Source organism: Tetrahymena thermophila (assembly GCF_000189635.1).
Source record: "Tetrahymena thermophila SB210 genomic scaffold scf_8254815, whole genome shotgun sequence".
NCBI lineage: Eukaryota > Ciliophora > Oligohymenophorea > Hymenostomatida > Tetrahymenidae > Tetrahymena > Tetrahymena thermophila.
The window spans coordinates 201,715-220,749 of record NW_002476571.1 but is presented as its reverse complement, the minus strand read 5'-3'; the positions used below and the strand labels follow the sequence as shown (position 1 = coordinate 220,749).

At 22.3% G+C, this 19,035-nt stretch overlaps 2 protein-coding genes across 2 annotated transcripts; both read left to right on the top strand. All coding sequences in view use genetic code 6, as the record gives it.

The window, feature by feature from the left end:
- Window positions 1-109: 109 nt before the first annotated feature.
- Window positions 110-1,905, top strand: TTHERM_00198160 (hypothetical protein; the record flags this gene model as incomplete). Its single annotated transcript, XM_001006997.2, has 5 exons — window positions 110-193; window positions 285-403; window positions 460-549; window positions 605-886; window positions 1,068-1,905. The coding sequence occupies 5 exons, from the start codon at window positions 110-112 to the stop codon at window positions 1,903-1,905; spliced, it is 1,413 nt and encodes a 470-aa protein (XP_001006997.2).
- A 2,344-nt stretch (window positions 1,906-4,249) lies between these two features.
- On the top strand, window positions 4,250-18,293 carry TTHERM_00198150 (transmembrane protein, putative; the record flags this gene model as incomplete). The annotated part of the gene is made up of 37 exons (XM_001006996.3): window positions 4,250-4,595; window positions 4,653-4,788; window positions 4,847-4,901; window positions 4,972-5,109; window positions 5,162-5,293; window positions 5,342-5,433; window positions 5,563-5,758; window positions 5,814-5,862; window positions 5,911-6,046; window positions 6,160-6,515; window positions 6,587-6,740; window positions 6,804-6,993; window positions 7,048-7,096; window positions 7,150-7,303; window positions 7,369-7,670; window positions 7,725-7,770; window positions 7,845-7,954; window positions 8,010-8,304; window positions 8,485-8,558; window positions 8,616-8,665; window positions 8,723-8,939; window positions 9,082-9,520; window positions 9,577-9,768; window positions 9,826-9,980; window positions 10,028-10,333; window positions 10,384-10,512; window positions 10,567-10,910; window positions 10,961-11,108; window positions 11,383-11,755; window positions 11,806-12,679; window positions 13,485-14,120; window positions 14,176-15,852; window positions 15,944-16,541; window positions 16,605-16,695; window positions 16,756-17,287; window positions 17,340-17,709; window positions 17,806-18,293. 37 exons carry the CDS (start codon window positions 4,250-4,252, stop codon window positions 18,291-18,293), a joined length of 10,629 nt encoding a protein of 3,542 aa, XP_001006996.3.
- Window positions 18,294-19,035: the final 742 nt, after the last annotated feature.

Here is a 19,035-nt window from a genome sequence, read left to right as displayed (position 1 = left end):
TTTTCAGTATTGTTTAAATTTTATAAGCAAATAAATAGATAAGCAATAAATTAATTGACAACTAATTTTCTTAGATATTTTAAGATTAAGCAAAGGGTTTTTTTAGCAAATGTAACAATAGTTTAGATAGCAAAAAGAATATGAGAAAGATTTATGCAAAATTATATAAATGATCTATTTCTATGAAGAAAAAGTAATTAGCATTTATTTTTATAGACCTAATTTGTTTTTAATTTGAGATGTTATTTTCATCATCAACTATATTTTAAATTATAATATCAAAGCTAGAAAAGATCAGAATAAGCTTATCAGAATCAGCCCGTTTCAATATAGTTTTCCTCTTCTTTAAGATATCACGCATGAAAAACCACATAACTAAGAATGATTTAAGATCCTTTTTTGCGTATGTTTTTAAAAGTAGAATAATTTGATCTCTTACATAGAGTAATATATAAATAGGATCAATCATTAACCAGTTATTGAAAAAGAATGCGATTTTTTGGTATTCAACTATAGTTCAGACTAATCCAATTTCCTTATTTTTGATGAGTAAATATTTTATTTTCAAATGAGCTTTTTCAAAATTAATTTGTTTTTTTTTTAGTTTTTTAAAGTTGTTCACACCAAGGACAAACAAAGAATTAATACAAAGGCTTTAAGATTAGTATTATTCATATGCACAAGGAACTATGGTTTTGCCCTAGTATGAAATAAATTAAGCAAATATTCCCTTTTTTATAGAAGATATTTCAGTGAAATTGCTCAATTTAGAATTAAAGTTTTTCAGAGAATTAGAAGCTTAAAAAATGTACTTTACAAATAAATATGGGACTAATATTCTCTCAGCCTTTTAAAACATAAGTGAAAGAGGTCACAGTTTTGACATGTATTTAACTTATTATTTACATAAAATATATAGCAATTAGAATTTTAAATATAAATCTATTTAAAAAGTATAATTCATCAAAATATTACTAGTTAATTATTAATAGTGCCATTTTATTTTTGCTTATTACTTAAAATATTTTAGCTTTTAATTTACCTATTGTTTGTCATAATTAAAATAGAATTCATAAACTCTTTTAGAGATGCGGATATACCTTTACAATGGATAATTTCCACTACTTGATGAATAGAATAGATAGAGATGGTAATGGATTAATTTCTAAGGATGAATTTTTAGATGAAAAATTTATTCTCCCTTCTTACAAATTTGCTACTTATTCAACAATGATGTCTACTTAAAAACTAAATAATCCTTTTCAGTAGACATATCAAAATTAAGATTATAGAATTCCTACATCTGGAACTTTTAAAATAGCAGATAATAGTGATTAAAAAGGCTAATTTTCATTCATCTAAAGATCAGTTTAAAGAGAAGATGGAAACTAAGTATTAAATGGGTATTACTAAGTTCCTCTGTAAAATAATTAGAACGGAGTATATATAGTCAACAATTAACAACAGCTTTATAACTAAGCAAAAAATCAAATGGAATACGATAATCAGAATTTACAATAATTAGCTTAAAAGGAATTTATATAATAAAGAATGCTCAATTATTAATAATAACAAGAATAATAATAAATAAATTAAGAAAAAAGTTCATCCCTTTCTTAAAAAAACCAATAATAACTTCAAAATATGACTACAGATACATAAGGCAGATAATAAAAACAATCAAATTCTACATAATAAAATCCAGACATGCAAAGTAGATAACAAAATTCATAAAATTAAATTTTCTAAGATTCTTAGAACATAGCAAATCATCAAAACTATGTAAATGATCCTAATTCGCCTATCAATTTTGCTATAAACGATTCATTAGATCATGTTAATTAAATTTATGTAAACTCTCACTCCTAATCTAACTTAGCAGTATTGTCATAAAAAAAAATATGAATAAATTTATAAATAAATAAATAGTATGAATTATTTTAAAATATTAAAAATAGATAAAAATTAAATATTTTATGTTGTTTATACTGCTATCAAATATATAGAAATATCTCATTGAATAATCAAACTTTCGTTTCTACATTTATTTGTTAGAAACTTATATTAGAATAAATTACTTTAGCTTTAATAATGCTAAATATTTCAAAAACTTATATAAAATTAATAAACACCCTAATATTTTTCAATCTATACCCTCACTTAGATTATTGAGCAGAGTTTTTAATTAAATTTGACATATAAAATCTAGATAAATCAAATTTCATATTAAATATACAAAATTAAAAAAATCCAAGGTAAGTAAGTAAGGAAGGATTAATTCCACTATGAATATTATTAATTTTTTTTTGAAAAAATTCATGCTTCTAATTTCATTTTTTTAATTTAGACGAACAAAAATTTAAATAAAAGTTATTTATTCACTTTGAAATGAATATTTAATTAAATTATTTTTAAAGCCATCTTAATTAATTTAGACCAAATTATACTTCTAAAAGCAATTCAGAATGAATAAATAAATAAATATGAATTAATTCCTATAAAAGTATCCTAAACATTAATTTATATGTTATTCAAAATTTAAATTATGCAGATATTTTAAGCAAATTATCTAAATATTTTTTTAAACAACATTAATTGATTTTCAAATAAATTACATGATTTAATAATGTTATCATTAAACTTTATTAGATATTTTATTTATTATAGGTCAATAAATCTGATTGTTTGGTTTATCAATTTTTGTTTATCTTAATTAGGCATATTATCTAACTACTCGATTTATGATTAGCATTTTTTATTGACAAAATAATTTATATTTAAGAAAAGTTTTGATTAAATGAATAGTTTATATTGCTAAGGTATAAGGTTATTTATATTTAGCGTATTAATATTGTATGAATAAAGCTTAATAGCTGTATCAACTATTTAATCACAAATGGAGGTTTAGTCCATAAAATGTAGTATTTTTTAATTAGCTTATGCTTTATAATAATTTGACGCCTTAATTGTATTTGCTAGTGCAAGAAAGTAATGTAACTAATTGATTAGAGGATTATGTCCGATTTTACAATTTTATGAATCTGAATTTACATATCAAATATTACATCAGATTATTGCTTTATATTCTTGAGAAAAAAACATTACTTAATAAATTTATTATAATTATATTACTATTTTCTCTCTGACGAGGTATTACTTAATTTTTATTAGTACTATATATCTAATTGATAAGCAAATATCACTGGAGTTGATCTCCCTTTAATTACTAATTACATTATTTATTTTTTTATTATTTCTTCATTCCTATTGTTTTTTATCTCAATAATACTGGTTTGAGTTTTGAATTCTAATTACTGCTTTAATATAATCCAAATCAAAAGAGGATTTTTAGCTCATTAAATTTTTAGTTTTAAAAAAATATTTTTGTGAATCTTTTCTTTTAAGGTTGAATTTGATTATATTTATTTAAATATTATTTCTACCAAAGTGCATTATATGTAACTATATACTACCTACATTCTAAACATTAAATATTCTTAATTTAATCAAATAGAAAAGTTAATTTTCACTTTCATATAAATATAAAAGATTAAATAAAAATAATCCGTTAAAATTTATTGAAAATACATTTTAATTATTTGATGCAAATAGTTTATCAAATCAGCTTATCAGTTTTTAACATTTAATATTTTAAATATAAGTAATAAAATTCTAAGCATATTAACAACTATTTGATAAGCTTCTAAGTAAAGCAATTATATTTTATAAAAGATAATTTTTAGCTTACAAAGGGTTTTTGGTATTTAATTAATTAAAAATAGACAATTGAAAATAACAAATTTAATCAAATCTTTTATAATATTAAAGTGGATTTTCTTCTACTGTAATTATTACAATGAATTACTCACTTATTATGTTTTTTGAAATATATTTATCTCTATTTAAAACTATTGTTCTTGGTTTGCTAAAAATTTTTATCACATAAATCAATATTAAAAATTTTAGAATATTTTAATACAGTCTTTATAATAAGAAATTATTTTTAAGCAAATATTTTTTAAAACAGAATAATTTATAAAAGAAAAATATTAAATTTATTAGGAAATTTAATTGATCAAATACAGTTTATAGGAATCAGCTATTTTATCAAAGCACTCAAATTAATTAAAAATCGTCTAATCAATTAAATGGTAAATCAAATTTATAATATTTTTATTATTTGATTAAAGACATAAATAATTGCTGACTAATTAACATAAAAGGTTTATTTATAAAAGAGGATTTATCAATGAAAGCCTATTAACTTTTAATTTGGCTTAGTTCATTTATTATGATTTTTAATTGTTTGTGTGAGAAGAAAACTTAATGCTTTGATTAAATAGCAAGTAAATGCTAAGAAATAGATGGATAAAAGTATATTGGAAAAAATAAAAAAAATAGCTCTTGCGTAACAAACTCAAACATAATTGATGAAATCGAATACTGTTTTGATAAAAATTCTGACATTTGCATAACAAAAGAAAAAAATTAATGTGTAAAAATAAGCGAAGATATAAATTACGTAGCAATAGTTTAAGAGAATAACCAATGCATAAGAATTAATGAAAATGTGTCTAAACATGGCATACCAAAAGGTAAATAATAATGTATTAAATTACTTCAAAAATAAATTATATTTTTTTAAATCATAGAAATGTCCTTGATGAAAAAAGGCTATTGCTAGAACTATAATGCCTAAGTAGTGATCGGAAAAGCTGATATGTCACTAAAGAGTTTCTATTTATGCTTGGATTAAGATAAAAATTATGATGAAATGTTTTTAAATCAGTAAATTAATTTATTTAAATTGTTTTATTTATAAATGAAAACAAATAAACAAATGTAGAGGTTATTGCTTAGAGAAATCAACCAAGAAAGCCTAATTGTTACAAATGGTGTCTGTAAATATTATTTACTAAAAAATATTTAATTAGAAAATTTTAACTTTTTGCTTTTGTTAATTAAAAATAGGGAAGAACAATACATGGATTATGCGTAAAAGAAAATGAATATTATGATTAAAAAGTAATTTGTAATTACTAATTCTGTGAGCATATGAATAAAAATAATTAATATGCATGTATTGCTTATGATTCTCATTTAGTTATTGTAAGTTTTAACAAAATTTGAATTAATTACTAGAACTGTAATTTAAATTTAGGGTAAAACTTAACTAAATCAATGTATTTTTGATGACTCAGAACTCTTTGAAATTTATATTTAATGCAAACCATAATTTTGTAGATAAATTTAAACTAATCGCGCTAATTGCATTAAAATTATTAATTCTAAAGTAAAATTATTCAAATAATTTTTTAATTTCATAAAATCTTTTAAAAAGGAAGTTCAACAAAATGGTGACTGCATCTAAGGTAAGAAAGAATCAAGAAAATTGTTTGGCTATGGCTCTTATCCTTGGTAATGTACCAACCCGTAACATTCTCTTAAATTTATAAAATAATTTTCATTCTAAATTTACCTAAAAATAAAATTTATATTTATATTTTTTTAAATGAAATAAATTAAGAAAAAAAACATTTTTATTTATTATTTAAATAATAGTTCTTAATGCTTTGATTATAGTCAATATAACTGTATCAATTTAGGATCTTCTAACAATAGTTTAGCTAAATTAGATAATAATTCTTGTGCAACTTTGAATGTTGGAACTGCGGTTGCTTGCTATTATAGCTATCCAGCTTGCTTATCAAGTTAAAATACATGCTTACAAGTAACATACTCTAATAGTTAATCAGTTGTAAGTTCGTTATTTAATTTCTAAAAACTTACTTAGTAATCTATTATTTTTTAAGGGGTAAAGATAAGGAGGACAATGTGCTAAACTTAATACCATTTATTAAGGTAAATTATTAGATTTTGCTGTGTTATTACAATATAATAAAATGATAGATTTAAGTTTTTGCTCACAAAGTTTATGTATCACACAATATGGACAACTATCAAATTAATTATGTGCTCCTTTTTATGGATCTTCTAGTCTCTTTATGAACTTTGATTGCAATAACATTTCACAGAAATCTCAATAGTAAACATTTTTTATTTATAAATAATCTGTCAAATTTATTTCATCTTAAACTCCATCCACTAAAAAAAATTAATTTATTTTTATTAAGATTTTTTAATTTATTTAACTTAAAGTTGCAAAGATTCTTCTGGATAGTTTTGTTTTGATACATCTTCTAAAGAGTGTTATTAAACATTAAATTTTGGTGGATAGGGAGCTGGTTGTTAATAGAATGGTACATGTTAAATTCTTTCTAATTATTAATTTATAGGAAGAGCTCAACCAAATAATTAATGCCTACAAAACTATTAAGAGCCAAACACTACTTTGGAAACTTGTTTCTATGATCCTTAAAGGGTATGCAAAGTGACTTCACCAACATAATTTTGTGTGATATATCCATCAAGTAGTTAGTATCTAGGATTTGTTTCTGAAAACAATGGTTGTGCAGTTTTAAATTAAGTTACCTTTAGTTTAGGATATATAGCTAGTAAATTATTTTATCTTTTTAATTAATTAATTAATTAAATATATTTTTAAAAATTAATTTTGTTTTTATAGATGTTATCAATTTGAGAAGCAATTACTGCTAAGATTCTAATGGATACATTATATAATTAGATTACACTGATAATATAGGTGTAGATTCAAATAAATACTAATGCTTGAAATTAAATTAAATACCATAAGGAATTGTTATTGAATGTTAAAAAGGGTAATTAATATATTATATAATATGATAAGCTGTTTTATGTTTGAACAATATTTAATTTAAAAGGTATTGTGTAAACTAAGATAGATGCTGCTAAAAATATGATTCTATCCTGATTGGAAAGAATGCTTAATAACAATGTCTGTAGGAAAGGCAACCAATTAGTATAGAGTGTAGTTTTGATGATATTGATGTATGCTTTGATACTGCTGCACAAGCATGCAATCATTTAAATGACTCTTTACCTAACAGCTAAGTAAATACATATTTCAAATTTTAATTTTAAATTAATCTATTAAATTACATTTAGGGTAAAGTATAGGACGGTACATGTGCTTCAAGTGGCAAATACTATTCAAGTACATTTAATTTAAATTAAATTAAATATAAAGTTTACACTTTTTATTATAAGGGATATTGAAATGCTCATTTAACCATTGCATCAAGAAGCAAAGTTCAAATCCAAATTCTTTAGAGGGTTGCTTTCCTTTTGATCTAAGTTAAAACAGAGTAGGAGTTGATGCAAATGGATATTGTGTACAACTAGATTAGATCAATGCAGTTAGGTAATTCATTTAATTCATTTATTGTTATTTTATAATTTTTATTGTAAAATAATATTTATTTAAAGATGTATGTAAGGATAGGTTTGCTTAGACAACTAAAATGGTTATACTTGTACCGCCTTAGTGTTTTCAAAGGCTTTAAATAAATATGCGAGGTAATAAAATACAATGTTCTGTTTACCTTACTTAGATCCTAATGGCTAGGGAGACCATATCGAGACTTGTGTGTTAGGCACTTGTTTATATTATGATATCCCCTCTAATTAAGATTATTGTGTTATTTAAGGAACTATAGCAAAAGGGAATTTTATCGTGGGAGTAGATATTTATTAGCTCTGTATATCTGAAAATCAAATAACTTCAAATTGTAAATAAAAAATTATATCTTTTCTTAATCTAACTTAAATTGTTTTAATTTTAGAAATTGTTTCTTGCTTTGCATTAAGCTATTGTATCCTCTAAATTGGGTAATAATTAATTTTTCATCTACAATTTTAAAATAGAAACTTTCATAATTAATGAATCAAAATACAAAATTTAGTATTGGATAACAACAAAAATGTTAAGAACTTTAAGACTTTGATCCTTATTTTCCTAATTTGGTTTATAGAGCTAAAAACTCTAACCAGAACTGCTAAGATCTAAATATGCGTATTGGTTATTACTACAAACAACATATAAATTATTTAAAAATTTATATATTTAGCAAATAGTATAGGTTGCATGGATGGATTATACTGCATAAATACTTAAAATAATAATCGGTGCTAAATAATGAATGATCCTTCTTAATTAAATACGATAGGAAGAGATTTATCTGCTTAGAAATGTATACCTAAAAACAAGTCTATCGCGAGTAAATGCTAATAAGATTTTTGCATTTTATAAGGAATGTGCATTCCTTTATCTGATAGTTATCCAGGAAAAGAAATCAAGACTCATTTATGCCTCCTGTAATCAGACATAGGATAATATGGAGCTTCTAACTGTTTCAAAGATGGGTATTAAATATAATTTTATAAATATTAAATGCATCTTTATCTCCAAATATTTTTTAAATTAATTCAATCTTGGTTTTTTATTCAAGAGAGAACTAAGTCCGCAAGAAAAATAAAGAAAAAAAGCATAAAATATAAAATTGTTATCTATGAGCAATAATTAACAATTTAATATATAATTAGGTATTGTATTGAAGTAGATTCAGATGGTTTCTAATCATGCAATAAGCTGGATTTCAGTAATCCAAATAGAATAGGTAATATTTTGATATTTAATAAATGAATTACAAACATGGAGATTACTTATTTTATAGGAATAGAAAAAGACACTCAAAGATGTATATAATCAAATCAACCTATTGCCGTAAATTATTTACTTTTTCAAATATAGAAAATAAAATAAAAAAATTTATTTTTTTAGGTGCAGTGTTCTATAGAAAAATATTGTTTAAACTCTGTTACTCAAATGTGTTAAGCAATAGATTTATCATAGAATATGTGTGTAGATATTCATGGAAATTGTGCTTTTAATGGTTCTTGCAAAACATGCGATATAGATCAATGCATTTCACCTAGCTAATAAAATAAATGTGTTAATATATTTTAACCTACTGTTACATTTTGCATAGATTAATTTGGTAAATTTTTTTTTTTTTTTTAAATATTCAATAAATATTAAATTATTAAAATAAATGAGTGCCAAATCAGAATGAAAATTTTAATTTTTAAAAAACTGTTCAAAATAATTAAAATTGCTATTTTATTAATTATTGAAAATAGGTTTTTGTGCAACTTTGGATAGCTAAAAATGTGTTTTTTGTCCAGATGGATACTGTAACATACACAATAATGGAAATTGTATAAATGGTCCAAAATTATTGGAATCGTTAGTAGGAAATTCTTGCTTTACTCAGATAAAGAATTAAAATAATAAATGTGTATAAAAAAGTGTTGATACTCTTGATAGTGATGGAAATTATTTGTGTTTGAATTCTTCTGGAATGTGTTAGCAAATTGTAAAAAAGAACAGTGAATGTTTGTTATGTCCAAAATATTATGTTAATGCTGGAGATGATAAATGCTATAGCTTAGAGGAAATATCAGTAACTTGGCCTAATCTTTAACAAGTTTATTTTAATATGCAGCTAATTTATGTAAAACAAGACTGCTTCGACAATTAATTTTGCTTAAATGACAACACCAAAAAATGCCCTCATGGGTATTTTTAATATTAATTATTTAATACTAAACTTAAGATAATTCATTTAAAAATAGGTGTTTTTCATGCTCTTCACAACAGTTTTGTACATAATGCATTTAAGGTTATTTCCTATATCAAGTATCTCCCAATTAATAAAGCTGTATAAAATGCAATTCGGATATATATTAATACACATAATTATAATCATTTTACTAAAATATTCCTACATATTCTTGTTTGGATTGCTCTGCGGAATATAGGTTATGGTAAAAAACATTTTAAAAACAAAAAGATAATAATAAAATCTATTATTGTAAATTTAGGAATTAAACTCAGAGCAGCTATAAAACTTGCCAGAATTATAAAATATAATATGATTAGAATATTTAAATAGTAGTAAATCTCTTACCAGCTTCTAATTTTTAAATTAAACTAATTTCTGGAGAGTATTAACTAGAATTTTATTAGCCAAATTTATGTAATATTATTTTTTTTTAATTTCTTTAGATAATTTAAATTTTTTAGGTGGAAATAATTGCTATTCGTGTATTTAGAATTCTCCAAATTAAATTTTCTGTACTTAATGCAATATTGGATATGTTTTAAGCGACGGAGTATGCTAAAAGTGTCCTAATAACTGTTAAAATTGCTAATATGCAACGTTTATAACAGGATTTGCATAACTTATCACTGAGATATAATTTGAAAAAAGCAAATCTTCAGACTATAATTTTATATTGATTTGCTTAGAATGTTAAGTTAAATATATGGTTTCTTACGATTTATAATCATGTTTATAGTGTGGTACTAGTTGCATTAATTGTTAATACGGTAAATTTATTTAAAATTTCTAATTTTAACTAAATTATATTAAAAATAAGAAAATGAAGAATCAGTTCTGAATTATAATAAATATAATTTAAGAAAGATAGCCTACAATGATTTAATTTAATTAAAGTTTATTTAAAAATGTACTCAATGTATGAACAGATACTTTTTATCATATGATGGTAGATAAATATTTATTATTTTTTTAATAAAAAACATTTTTTAATAATATGAAGGTAAGTCATGTTTAAAAAACATGTAAAATTGTGACTACAGTAGTCAAATAGTAGTGTATGGATCATAAAAATATGATTTGACTGAGTAGCTATGGACTTACACGAAGATTCCAATGTTTAACAAAAGTATTTAGATTTGCAAATAATGCAGTAAGAATTATATAGCTTCAATAGATTACACTTCCTGCAAGTTAGGGTGTGTTTCTTATAGTTTATAATCAAAATGTGCCAAATGCTCAACTGATTCTTCTTATAATGCTGTTTGCTAATTTTGCAGTAAAGGTTCTGTTTTAGATAATTCTAATGAACAAACAAAATGCTAAGATGCAACTTGCTAAATTAATGTAAAAAAATTTTATTTTATATTTTTATAAATTTTACTTCAAACAATAAGATATTTGGATGTAATGAGTGTTATTCATATTTAGATAGTCTTTCAAATAATATCATGTATTAATGCACCTAATGCAGTAATCAATACACTGTCCCATCCATAAATGGTTGTTTGAAATGTCCTGAAGGATGTTCTGAATGTTACGAAGGTATTTTTATTTATTATATTCAAAAAATATTCATTTATAATTGAAAGAAATTAAAATTCTCCTCAATTTTTGATACAAAAATTTGTTTTATTGAACAAACAATTAATTCTCAATATTATCAATTTAAAAATCAAAATCAAAAATATTCCTTATAAAATTTTGGATTATTGGATTTGAAAATAATATTTTTTTGTTCATATAAAGTAAATAAATAATTTTAACAAAAAATAATAAATAAATTTTTCAAATTTAAACATGCTTGTTTAATAAATAGGAACAAGAAATTTTAACTACACTTCTTTTCTTATTTACAAGAGACCTTCTTTAAATATATAAGAGAGATTAAACTACAACTCAAGTTCTACAAATTACAAGTTATTTTGTACTAAATGTTAATAAGGTTACTAATTTGATTAGTAGTTAAAATTATGCGTGAGGCTAAACTGTGGAAAATACTGTCTTTAGTGTGCTTTAATCAATAATTAACCCTAGTGTATTCAGTGCAACTATGATTTATTAACTTCTTTAATAAAAAATTAACAATATTTTATTGGAACACTGTACTACTATAAATTCTAGAATTTTAATATAAAAAATATGGTTTCTCTTAATAAAGCTGGGAACGATTGCTAACTCTGCCCATTAATGTAATTTTTCTATTTTTTTTAATTGTTCATTCTGAATTAATTATAAAAAGGTGTGAAACCTGTATTAATGATGAGGATTTAAGTCTCAATCCTTTGTATCTGTATGATGCCTAATGCTTTTCTTGCAAAAGCTCACTACCTTCTAGCAAAGTCCTATCAGATTATAAAATAACTTTTGATAAGGAAAGAAAAAAATGTTACCTATGCTAAAAAGAAGAGTAGGGATGTTTTTTTAAGAAATAATAAACTATTTATATTCAGTGCTTAGAAATAAATAGCAGAAAAGGTGATGGATCCTTTTAAAATCCAATTAATTTTAATAGATTAAGCGAAATAGACATAGATAAAATTATTCTCAACGAAATAGATTATGATCAGGCAATAATTTTTTACAATGAACTTTAAGTGAAGTTATTAGAAGTACAATTAATATTCATAGGAGACAAATGTATAGAAAAAAGACCTTAAACTTTTTCCACTAAGCTAAAAATTTAAATAAGATCTATTCAAACAGCAGTGCTCAAAATAAATACTATAACATCTACTCCAAATTAGATGATGAAATTTTAATAAAATAACATTTTCCACATATCAGGGTTTAATTAAGTTTAAATAAATAACATTTAATTTGAATAATAATTAAGTAATAGCTAAATAGGTTTAGTTATAGATGATGTTAACTTAAATCTATTTACATTATCTAATTGTTAATTTTCTTAGCTACTGCCATTGAAAGATTCTCTCACACTTGAATAATATTTGACACTCCAGCTTTCAACTTTAGAAAAAGCAAATTTAGTCTTATAACAAGTCTAGTTTTAAAGTATATATATCTCAAACAACAAACAGCTTATATAAACAAAGAATAACTAAAACTAAGAATCTTTCTAAAATGTAACCTTGACTTCAGTAACTTTCATAGACGTAATATTATTTTTTCAATACTCAAATTAAATAAAATAAATATTTTGTTTATCCCAAAAAAATAAAATTCCAATATTAATTTGATTATTCGTAAGAAAAATATTTATTTTAATTTTTCAAATAACTCTAATAAAGTAAGAAGTTTTAAGAGTAGTAAGACAGTTTTGAAAAATTAAAATAAATATATTGTTTATCCCATAAATTTAACAAGTTGATATTTAAGTTGATTTTTAATAACAAAAATATTTATTTGATTTTTTGAAAACTGACTTAAATACAACTATAAAAATTTCTTACTTTATTAAAATGATTTGGTGTCTTTAATGTTTATTATTGAAATATTATTTTTTTATGTTTTTATAAAATAAATTAATATTTATTTTCTTTAATAATTAATTAATTAAAGGTTTACTTAGATTTTTCATCTGTAATTTAGTTAAATACAAACTAAATTTAATTAAATATTCAGAATTTAATAATTTAGCTTTCAATAATTAACAACAAATCAATACTATTTGATGTGTAGCCAAATCAAATTTCTTCATAGCAAATAAATATCTTATTAGCTAACATGACTATTTAGCAAACATAAATATTGTCTGGGTCTCAAATAATAAATTCAAATTATTTGAATACTTTGGATATTAAAAACGTTACATTTATTTAAAATACTCTTTAATAAACTTAAAATTAAGTTTTTCCACTTTTCATATCGAATACATTCAAGTTAAATGGGCTGAATATAATAAAAAATAAAATAATTAACTATAGTCTTTTTTAATAACAAGATAGTTTATTAAATTAGGACAGCCATCTAAAGTACTCAGTTTTTGAAGAAGTTTCTATTTCAGATAACTAATTTATTTCTATTGATTATGCTTTCTTCCATTATAAAACATCTATAAATAGTAACACTTAAATAAATGGTATGAAGCTTTTAAGAAATTTATTTTCAACTGATTAGACTTAAATATTCGTTTAACTTGAAAATACAAACACAATATAAATATCAGATGTGTTTATGCAAGATAATTAATCGTTTTTATTCTTGAAAGCTAAAAGTGCTGTAAATGTTTTTATTACAAAAATAGTTTAAATATAAACTTAAAATGAACTAATGGCTCCTTAAATATGCTAACTTAATTAGATTTTAAATAATATAAACATCGATACAATTGAATAACAGAACATAAGCCTATCTAAAAACATCATTTATATTGAAACAAGTGAAGTTTGTTTAAATAATAATCCAATTTTTAATAATAACTAAATCCCTTAAGGAATAATTATAAGCAACATAATTAGCAATTAAGTAACACTTTAATATTCATAAAATGATTAAAATACTTCTCCTGTCTCGATTTTTTCTAAAGAAGATTTAAATATTTTAATTTCTAATATGAATTTCTCTGATTACAGCTCTGTTATTCGAACAAACTAGGTAAATTTATTAATTCTAAATAATATTATTAATTTTAAACATTTAAATATTTAAGAAACCTCTTGGATAAATTTCTTTAGGATTTTACTTTAAAGCACCAACTATTAGAGCTATTTTTAACAAGTCTAATTTCACTAATTTAAGTTATGACAGCCCTTTTAATTGGATTTAAGGATAGGTTAAGCAAATAGAATTTCATGATTGTTCGTTTGATAATTAGGTAAATTTTAGCTTTTAAAGCTATCAAAATTTCAAAAGTTAAAAAAATGGAGGCTTCATGATAATTAAAAGTGAGTACTTGACTATAAATAATTCAAGTTTTAAGAATGGTTTTTCATTGAATGGTGGATCATTATATTGGATATCATAAAACTTTGCAAAATTATATATCTAAAACACAACTTTTAGCAATAATATTGCATACAGCTTTGATGATTTAGAAACATAAGGTGGAGCAATATATATTAATGGACAATAATCTTTTAGTCTAAGTGTTTTTATATATTAGTCAATATTTGAATCTAACTTTGCTTCTTTTAAAGGTGGAGCTATATAAATAATTTCGACCATAACTCCTAGAAGTGTGATAATAATTTAAGAGGTATTATTTAGTAATAATTATTCACTCTAAGGAAGTAATCTTAATGTAGAGAGCTCAACAATTGCCAAAACTGCAGTTATTATGAAAAAAGTTATTTGTTAGAGCCAAATAGAAGTTATGGCTTAGCATTATCAAAATTTATCTTCTATCATTTCAAATTCAAATCAAAATTAAGTTTCGAATTCTCTTAGCTCCTTGTTTTTATTTTAAAATTCTTATGAAATATCAATTGAAAACTCGAAATTTTAAATAAATAGTTAAAGTATTTCTTAAATAAATTAAAGAATAATCAATAATTTTATCTTTTAGAAAGTGATTTTTGTAATCAATGCTTATTAGTATTCTGAGTATAATAACACATATTCATAAAGTGTGTTCTTAAATAATTTAATTAATGTCACACAAGCAACCATTATTAGCGTTAGTAGTAACACAATTACTAATAATATAAATATAAACAATACTAATATTTATTAATTTTAAAATAACTAAATATAAAACCTAGCTTTTTATAATAGCTAAATATGCTCATTGACTTTTTTAAATGTAAGTAATAATATATGCAATTCATGTTCTTATGGGATAATTCAAATATTTTCTTAGGACGTGATAGTTTAGAATTCACAATTTGAAAATAATCTGGCTTAGTTAGGAGCAGGATTATACTTTTAACAGGATAAGAGTTATAAGTCATTTCAATAAGGAATTAAACTAGTTCAGGACTGTCTTTTTAAAAATAATAAAGCTTTAATAAGTGGCGGTTCAATATATATAAAGAATTCTCCCTTTCATATAAGCAAAAGTATATTTTAAAATAACAACGCTTAATAATTTGGAGGTGCTATATATATTTAAAATGATAGCATTATGAAAAATTAATTGCAAATTTAAGATAACTATTTTATAGAAAACTAATCTTAGTTTGGAGGAGCGATAGCCTCATCAACAGGATAAAGTGTTAATCAATATTCTAATAACACTTATATTCATAATAAAGCATATAAGTATGGATAGAATATTTAAGCTTCACCAACTTCACTTAATGTCTATATAGATTCGAATATAAAATAAATATATCAAAACTCTCATAGCTAACTAACTGTTCAAAACCATTATGGAGGTTATATTAAGGTAACAATCTTTTTAGTTATTTTTTTAAATTTAAAATAATTTCTCTTCAATATTTTTGTTTTTATTAATTATATCTGATTTTACAAAATAGGAAGATATCGTTTTGAAGTTCTATTCTTAGTACTTAGAGGAAATTAATGTAATTCCTGATGACTCTACCCTTGATATAAAGATATTAAGAGGATAAGGATTTATTAATACAAATAAAATTTATTAGTAAAATGGAGAGTTCAATTTAACAAAACAACTTTAAATATATGGTAATATGGGATAAGAGCTAATTTTATAAATAACAAGCAATCAAATATAAATTCCAAGGTATAATATTTCAAATTATATTCTTAGCTATGATACAGATTATTCATTAATTCTGAAAATTTCATTTGCTAAGACTTGTCCAGTAGGCTAAGTAAAAAAATAAATACATGATAAATTTAATTATTGTCTCTCGTGCATAGATTCATACAGTTTCAAGAATTCAGATGTATGCTTTTAATGTCCGAATACAGAAGTAAAGTGTTCTGGTAATAAGATTTTTTTAACATCAAGCTATTGGAGAGTTAATCAGTAATCATCTGTTCTTTACAAATGTAAAAACTGTATAGGTGATTATAATTTAAATGAAAATGAAAAAGAAATAATGAGTTAAAGGTTGATAGTAAATGACTTAAACTATTATTGCAAAAAAGGTAGTTTGTTTTATAATTATTTATGAGAAGAAACTCATGTTGTTAAAAATATTTATTTTATAGGATATATTGGTGCTCTTTGCGAGGATTGTGATATAACTGGTAAATACTGGGGAACTTCTTATTATATGAGCTTAAATCGTAAATGTCAAAAGTAAATTTTAACTATAAACACCAAAAGTATGTTTAAACTATTTTAATTTTTACAATTTAGGTGTTCAGAAATATAAATACTTGATATTTTATATCCTATTTGCTTTACTTTAATATTAGTGCTTTTTATTCTCTCTATAACTCATAGCTATCACAAATAAGTCTAAAAAAATTTATTACATAAAACGTGCTCAACTATTTTTAAGGAATAAATGTTTTACATTAGGCAAAACTTTGCAAATACTGTAAAGCTTTTTATATCTTAGTCCTTTGTACTGGGAATAGTTTTTTACTATGATTAAACAATTCCTAACGTTTTATCATCTATTCTTATAGATATAGGAAATTTATTTGTCTTTTAAATTCGAATATTAGACTGCTTATTGATGAAAATAACTTAAGCTAATTTCTTAACTTTTAATATATTCTTTTACTTTTCTTATTGGTTCTTTGTTTTAATAAGTTTCATCTTGGTTTGCTTCTTTAAAAAATTTTGCTTTTAATATAAATTATGGTGCTAAGAAATTGTGCTAGGAGTGTGGATTTTCATTTACAGTTCTTAATTTGCTATCCTAAATAAAATATTCAGACAAGTAATAAAATTATAATTAAAAAATATTTATTTTATTTATAAATAAAAATTAGATTAAATGCTAAAAATTTGATAGCCAATCCTTTGTGACTGATTATTTATCTTATTATTGTGATGAATTTCAATTTAAATTCTTTGACTATGTGCTTTCTGCTATGTACTCATTAGTTTTGTTAGTTCCTATAGGTTTTCTGTTTTTGAAACTTTACAAAAAATAATACTTGCTTAATGATTATTAAAATAAATTAGTCTATGGATATTTTACAGAAGGATATAAATTAAAATTTTATTTTTGGGATTTGATAAAATTAATATACAAGATGTTATTAGGAATAATAGTATCATTTTCATATCAAATAAATCAAATTCAACCAGTTTTATCAGTAATTATTTCGATATTATACAGCTTCCTCCTTCACTTGTGTAGAAAATTTTTTAAATTTTTTTATTTGATTTTTACTAATTTAATATATATATCTCGATTAAAATATTTCTAAAATTTATTTTAATTTAATTTAGGTTAGCCATATCTATAGAAGAAACTAAATTAGATAGAGTTTAATATATAAAATAGGACTTTAATATTATTCTGCTTAGTTAATCTAGATCTTGGTGATAATTTTGCTTTTTACTACATCATTTTTAGCGTTAAAATTGTTCTTATTTCCAACATTTTATATCAAATATTAAAAAGTAATTCCAATTTGAAAAACTAATACATGCATATCATCTAAAAACTATAGGAAAGCTCAAGAATTTGCCTATTCATAATTAGCAAGCTAAAGTTGAATTCTACTTTTATTAAATATCAAAAATGCTAAAAAAATTGGAAGAAAATCAATTAAATAATATTTGCTAAAAGAATGGTTGGGTTTTCGAAAACTGAGTAAATTGAGCTTTAAAATATTTTAAAGCATTTTTACTAAATTTAAAAGTTAGCAAATACTAAAGAATTCACAAATCTAAACACTTCAAGAATTTTTACTGGAGCAAAGAATGCAATATGATTTAAAATAAAAATATTTTTTATATTATTAAGCTTATCAAAATATTTAATTAATTCATAAAAAAATTAGTCTAAATTTTCAAATATATTTTAATTAATTTTGTATTGTAAGTACGTTTGTTTCTTTCTTTCTTTGTTTTATTTCTTTAATAAAAAGTTTTATTTTTTAATTTTACTATTAATTATATTTAATATAAGCTAAAAAAATTATAAACACTTTATCAAAAAATAATTTATTTTTTTTCATATCTTTAAATTTTATTTTAAAAAAAGATTTTTCCTAAAAATATCAAAGCTAAAGTAATATCAGCAGTTAGGTTTGTTGTTAATTGCTTTTATTATACTATTTATAATAAATTTTAAAGCAATAATAAAGAAACACATAGTATTTAATAATAGCAAACTTAATAATAGTATTAAAGGAAATAGTGAAAACTGATTTTTTAAACTATTTTAATCAATTTGCTAAGAATTTTAAAATAAATATGATTTAAAAATTAATATGTAAACTTACACTTAAATTTCTAGCATTCAATATTTATTTTTTGGAATTCTTTTTTTAGTAAATATATTGTAGTAAGATTCTTAGCTCTAAGAATTAAGTTTACACTAACATAATCGAGAGGGAGAATTTTATAAGCTAAATAAATCTATTAGATGCCTAGGTTTTTAATTAATAATGCGTATTTATTTTTATAAATGACCATTTTTATTTGTTTTTTGAATAAATGATCTATACTTTC